The 6,000-nt window shown below is 39.2% G+C and overlaps 1 protein-coding gene across 1 annotated transcript in view; it reads left to right on the top strand.

Annotated features, from left to right (window-relative positions):
• Window positions 1-606: 606 nt before the first annotated feature.
• The window catches only part of LOC126426433 (putative zinc finger protein 66), a 95,087-nt gene continuing 89,693 nt past the window's right edge, over window positions 607-6,000 (top strand). The window contains exons 1-2 of the mRNA XM_050088350.1: window positions 607-694; window positions 1,859-1,947. Coding sequence (XP_049944307.1) covers window positions 1,876-1,947 — 72 coding nt within the window. The 5' untranslated portion in view covers window positions 607-694; window positions 1,859-1,875. The remainder of the gene's footprint in view (window positions 695-1,858; window positions 1,948-6,000) is intronic.

Raw genomic sequence — 6,000 nt, 5'->3', positions numbered from 1 at the left:
TACACGCAAATACTATAGAAAATACAGAAAAAACTGTTAATTACATATCTCGTAACACTCACTGAAAAAGACGTAAAATTTTGCTGTTGGCCACACGAGCGACAAGATTCACACTGGTTTTGAATGCATCTGCTGGTTCTGCGATACTGTCACCCTTCGTGTACTGTGTTGTCAGCAGTAACCTCGTGGTGTCGTGGAAATTTGTGTGTGACATTCTCCAGGTAATTTATAAGCGTTTATAAACTGCAAACAAGAATAAGTGAAGAAATGTGTTTCGGAAGTAAATTAACATGGTACTTAATTTCTATCACAGTAACAGTTGAGTTTGATGAGCGTAATAGTTCGCGAATATCTTGTGATGACTCTGCTGTTTGAGGCTGCTGTCTTTTTTATGTTTTAATTTTTAATGGGTACATAAGGATGAGATTTTATTCTGTATTTAATTGTGATCACATCACCTATAGTGTCCTTGGTGACGGTGTGTGAACGTTGTAATTTTTCAGGTTATGTTCATAACAACTAAATACCTGAGTTGTTTGTGCTTGTTTTTGGCCTGACCGGTAAAATCGCTACGTGTATTTAAGTAAAAGAAACGGCTGAGTGTGTGACGTGCTGTCAGGAGCAGTTTGTCTGCGAAGTAATCTCCTCATATACTTCGTGGCTAACGAGAAAAGGCGGACAGTGAAATTCAAAGGTTGTCCATGTTAGTACGGTTATTTTGACTTACTTAGCAGTAATAATGATTGTGATGATAATTTTCTGTGATGTGATGTAGACATATAGCGGCTCCAGATTTTAGGGCTAACGTAAGCATTTTTTAAAGTGCCCACAGTTACTACATCATTTCATGGTTTGAGGATGTTCGCATGAAAGGAAATGCTGCAATTCTGTTGCATTTTGTTAGTTTTCACTGTGCTTTGATTATTCGTGTCGTTAGTATTCGTGTAATCATATGTAAATACCAGTTTGTTGTAGTGTGTGGGTTTTAATGGAGTTCTGTGTAAGAGTACTGTAACATCATTTACGAACTGGCGAGATACAAGGTACAGATTAACTATAATCTGTCTAACATAAAGCATTACATGTCATCAGCACTCAATAGATCATTCATCATGTTTACAGTTAGAATGAAGTCGTTTAAGTAAATCAGTTTCGTTAGAAAATGCTAACCAATGTTTAATCTTGATGGTAATCAAGAATGAGAACTTCCGCATTGCAATGTGCAGTCTACAGTGCAGGTATTGGTTTCCTTTAATAGCAGGTAAAGATTCTAAAATGATGACGCTTCCTCTAAATTGAGCATACATCCGTGAATGAATACAGATGAAGTAAGTTTCAAGGTAATGCCTATGTTGAAAATGCATATTCACTGATAAACAATCCGTATGTCCGGATTTTCTTCATGTCCCTATCATACTGAAATTAACACAATGAACCAAGTATAGAATGAAATATTTGATGTTATTAAGTAATATCGCTGCAATCAATTGCCTGCTGTGATTGTTTGTAATGCTGAAGTTAATGCATGCACACAAAATTACACATCTTCTGTAATTGTCACAACAGGATGGTATCCATGAGCCAGTGTTACAAAGAAGCAGTAGCAACTTTAAATGCTCAGTTTCCATTGCATGTTATTTTATGATTGTTCTCACTCTTCATGACCTGCAAAATGTGAATGAGTTTATATCACTGAACACACTTTTCCTCAGCCACTTTGAATCTGTTTCCTGTGTAATCACCAGTTTACTGCACGCAATATATGAGTGAAAATACTGACTTTGAGCTATACCTCATGTTAAAAACGGAAACTGAGTGGGCCAAAAACTTTTCTTATCTGATTGCTTTTTCTTTTCAGACTGTAGAACTGAAGCGATGGACCAGGAGCCAACTAAGTGGATAAAAAAAGATGAAACTCATGAAGTACAAACTGAGTTACACTTCATAGTAAGTGGCTTACTTGTATTTCTTAACAGGGTTTCATTAATTTCTGTGTGCAGTGTGATGCGTGAATACATACAATTGATGTCATATAGCTGGAAACATGAATAATTCGGTTTACTAAACTGATGAAATTACTGTCTTAAACATGACATTTTGCACAGTGCATTGAAATAAGCCTTGTATTAAACCTCACATAGAATTGGGCAAGAGTTTCAATTTAGTGTTTAGTAAACATGGAAAACTTTTTTAATGCACAACCCAATTATACTGATAAACTGGTTGCCATAAAGTGGGTGTATTCTGCTCTGATACACCTCTTTTGAATGACAAAATTTAGAAGTGACATTCGGATGGTCACTGATCTGAGAAGTACATTTTATTTACTTTGAATATGTGAACCCTATGTAAGTAGAACTCTCAGCAGTAAAGTTAAATTTCTGACAAATATCACATGGAAGCATAAATTGTTACACAGCAGAATGAATTTGTATGTTGGCAGTAAAGTTTTGATGAAGCATGGGGCTACACATCAAATATTGACAGGTTTGTTCATAACCACTTTCTGAATTTGCTGCACATTGTTATGCATATTGTTTGTGAAACTGCCACAATGTTACAGTTACTGATGTAAATAATCTTACATATACATGTCACTTGAAATCTGATGTAGTGCAACCGGTTGTAGGGTATTCACCTATCAGCAGCAAACAAATTCACTTGGTGCCACTAGTATTTTTATCCTGCAAATGAGAATTGAGCACACTGACACAATCACGCAAACTACTTGTGAACTATCTGTGCTGAAAAAATCTGTTTCAACATCCATCTTGAGTGCAACTGCAGAAGTACTGGGATAGCATTAATGCAGCATTTGCATTTGAATATATGTGAGTACTTCATTATAGATTATACAGACTATGTGAACAGCTTGCAATTCATTTGACAAGCATTATCACAACAGTAATCCTAAACAATCACTGTAAGGAAATGATAGGAAAATATATATACTAAATTTTATTAAATACAGTAAAAGAGCGGTTAGACCCGACACAGTTCAGGCTTTGGCTTTGACCCCTGATGTAATGATGGTTTGGCATTCAGGATGATATGTATGCACAACACACATCATGTAAATGAAAAGCAGTTTGAAGATCCATTGACTTTGGGCCTAAACTGGAGAACTATTCAAAGGCTACAAGGTTAAAATGTGGTTCTAGACCCACCCCCCCCGCCCCCCCCTTGTAACATTAGTTGTAGTGGCAGTCTGATTCATAGTGCATCTCAAGGCTTAGCCTATGTTCAAAAGTGGCAGTGTGGCTGTGAGCTGACAAAGTCTAGAAATGTGAAAGCCAAGTAAAGGATATGGCAACAAATTGATCAGTAGCACAGCCTAATGTTAACCAAAACATCCAAATGGTGCCCATAACGTAACTTTTTACCTACAAGAAGTCTTCTCATACTCTGTGTGCTGTGTTAGTTGATGAACTGAACTTCCCTATGACCTTAACATTTTATCAGTTGAAAGCCACCTTCTTTGCCAAATTAATTAAATGTTAATTTTTAATTGGTGTATATTTTGGGCATGAGCACATGCTGGAAACTAATGACACAAAATTTCTATTCGGAAATTATTGAAGCATTTTAACTAAAACAAAATTGATATTTAACATATTTATTCTTCGTGTTTGTATATTTATTTCAAACATAGTCACCGTGGCACTGAACACCTTTCTCCCAGTGAGACACCAGGTTGTTGGTGTCGTCACTGTAGAATGCTTGATTTCGTTGGCAGACCCACAGCCTCACCTACGCTCGCACTAATTCATCACTATCAAAGTTGAGTCCCTGAAAGTGTTCTTTAAGTTTTGCAAACAGTTGAAAATTCATTGGCTCAAACCTGGTCAGTATTGAGGCTGATCAATAATAATGAATCAAAGGCGTCAGACTGTTGCCGGTGCAAAAAAAAAGTTGTGTATGGTCTGGCATTGTCATGCTGAAGGAGAGGGTGTTCCACATGTGGATGAACTATTTGAATTGATGCTCTGTTGTCTGACGGTTTTCTCACGTGCTGACACAGTTAAATCTCTCTCTCTCTCTCTCTCTCTCTCTCTCTCTCTCTCTCTCTCTCTCTCTCACACACACACACACACACACACACACATCCCCTGCAGTTCAGAACTGTTCATCAGGAGGGTGCTGCATACTGTGTCAGCAAAGTGGTAACATCAACAGTGTCATATGCATGACAACTGATATTAAGAACAGAATCAAAATTTTGGAGGCATTATTTTCTGGCACACTCTTGTAATAAATTGATGCATTTTACAATTGCCTCAAATGTTGCAGAATGGTTCCCTTGGCATTGCCCAGCATCCACTTGGAAGTCATAATACTAAATCCATATACACAGCAGCCAAAGCATTATGATCACTGATCTACTATCAGTATAAACTCATCCAGGCAATAGCATCTCACCTTGTCTTCTCGTCAGACACACACACGTTGCATGGAGTATCAGTAAGCATCTTGTCTTGTTGTAAAATAGGAAATGCGCACAATCTGAGTTTGACCAAGAGCAGATTTTGATGGCCTGAAGGCTTGGTATGAGCGTTTTGGAAGCTGCACAGCTTGCCAGGTGTTGAAGTAGTACTGTGGCAGTTGTCTTCAACACATGGTAAAACAAAGGTGAGACCATGGCCAGACGTTATGGGGTTGGGCAAGTACTCCTCATCACAGACGGTAGACATCATAGGTTGGGCAGACTGGTAAAACAAGACAGGCAACAAACTGTGGTGTAACTAACATCAGACATTAATGCTGGGCAGAGTACAGTTGTGTCTGAATGCACAATGCTCCAAACACTCCTAATGATGAGTCTGTGCCGCTGATGACCCACGCCATGACATCGACAACAACTGAAATAGGTATGTAACTATTGGCGCTGGATGTTGGCACAATGGCCGAGCACTGCATGGTCTGATGAATCCTGATACCTTCATCGTGCCTTTGGGAGGGTTCATTTCCGTCACCCACAAGGGGAACAGCCTCTTGACTCCTGTACTGTTGGGGCCTCCATTATACTCTGGGAAACAACCACGTGGGCACCCATGGGTCCAGTGGAGCTCGTGTGAGGCACCGTGTCACAAAAGAAGTATTGTAAACTGGTTGCAAAGCACATCCACTCCTTCTGTTGTTGTTGTGCTCTTCAGTGGGAAGACTGGATTGATGCAGCTCTCCATGCTACTCTATCCTGTGCAAGCTTCTTCATCCCCGAGTAACTACTGCAACCCACATCCTCCTGAATCTGTTTAGTGTATTCATGTCTTGTTCTCCCTCTGATTTTCACCCTCCACCCTTCCCTCCAATACTAAATCGATGATCCCTTGATGGCTCAGAACCTGTCCTACCAACCAGTCCCTTCTTCTATAGGGTGGCACACAAAATGTGCTACCATTTGGTTTTTGAATATAAACTTTATTGTCAATACAATCTGAAAGGAACATACACTATAATGAAGAGCCGTCCATGGAGATTTGTTCTAACTCAGTACATGCTCAATATGCCCATCATTTCGTTTCCTAACTTTCTTCAAAGGAACGCTGAAGTTAGTGAGTACCCTACAGCACATGTCTTCCCTAATTTCACTGAAAGCTTAAAGAATAAGTCTTCTGAACTCCATTAAATCACGTGGACATTTCAGGAAATTTTTTTCCTTTAGGTACCTCCAAAGAAAAGAGTCACATGGATTGAGGTCTGGACTATTGGGGGGCCAATTTTGTCCATCATTGAAGCAACCTGGAAACCTGAGTGAAATGATCCGCATGTTGAAATTCTCGTGTAAAAACTCCAACACAGTGTTTGCAGTATGTGGCCTTGCTCCATCTTGCATGAATCACTGTGTGTTGAAGGGCAAGGCAGTAGCAAGAAGCTGTGGAATGAATCTATTCCGAAGCATGCTCAAATAACGTTCGCTGTTCAGTTTCTTCAAAGAAAAAGGGTCCAGTAAGTCCGTGACTGGAAATTGCTGCCCACGCTGTAATCCTCTGAGCATATTGT

The sequence above is a fragment of the Schistocerca serialis genome, chromosome 11 (genome assembly GCF_023864345.2).
Source record: "Schistocerca serialis cubense isolate TAMUIC-IGC-003099 chromosome 11, iqSchSeri2.2, whole genome shotgun sequence".
Classification (NCBI taxonomy): domain Eukaryota; kingdom Metazoa; phylum Arthropoda; class Insecta; order Orthoptera; family Acrididae; genus Schistocerca; species Schistocerca serialis.
The sequence above is the reverse complement of the archived record's forward strand: the minus strand, read 5'-3'. Positions and strand labels throughout refer to the sequence as shown.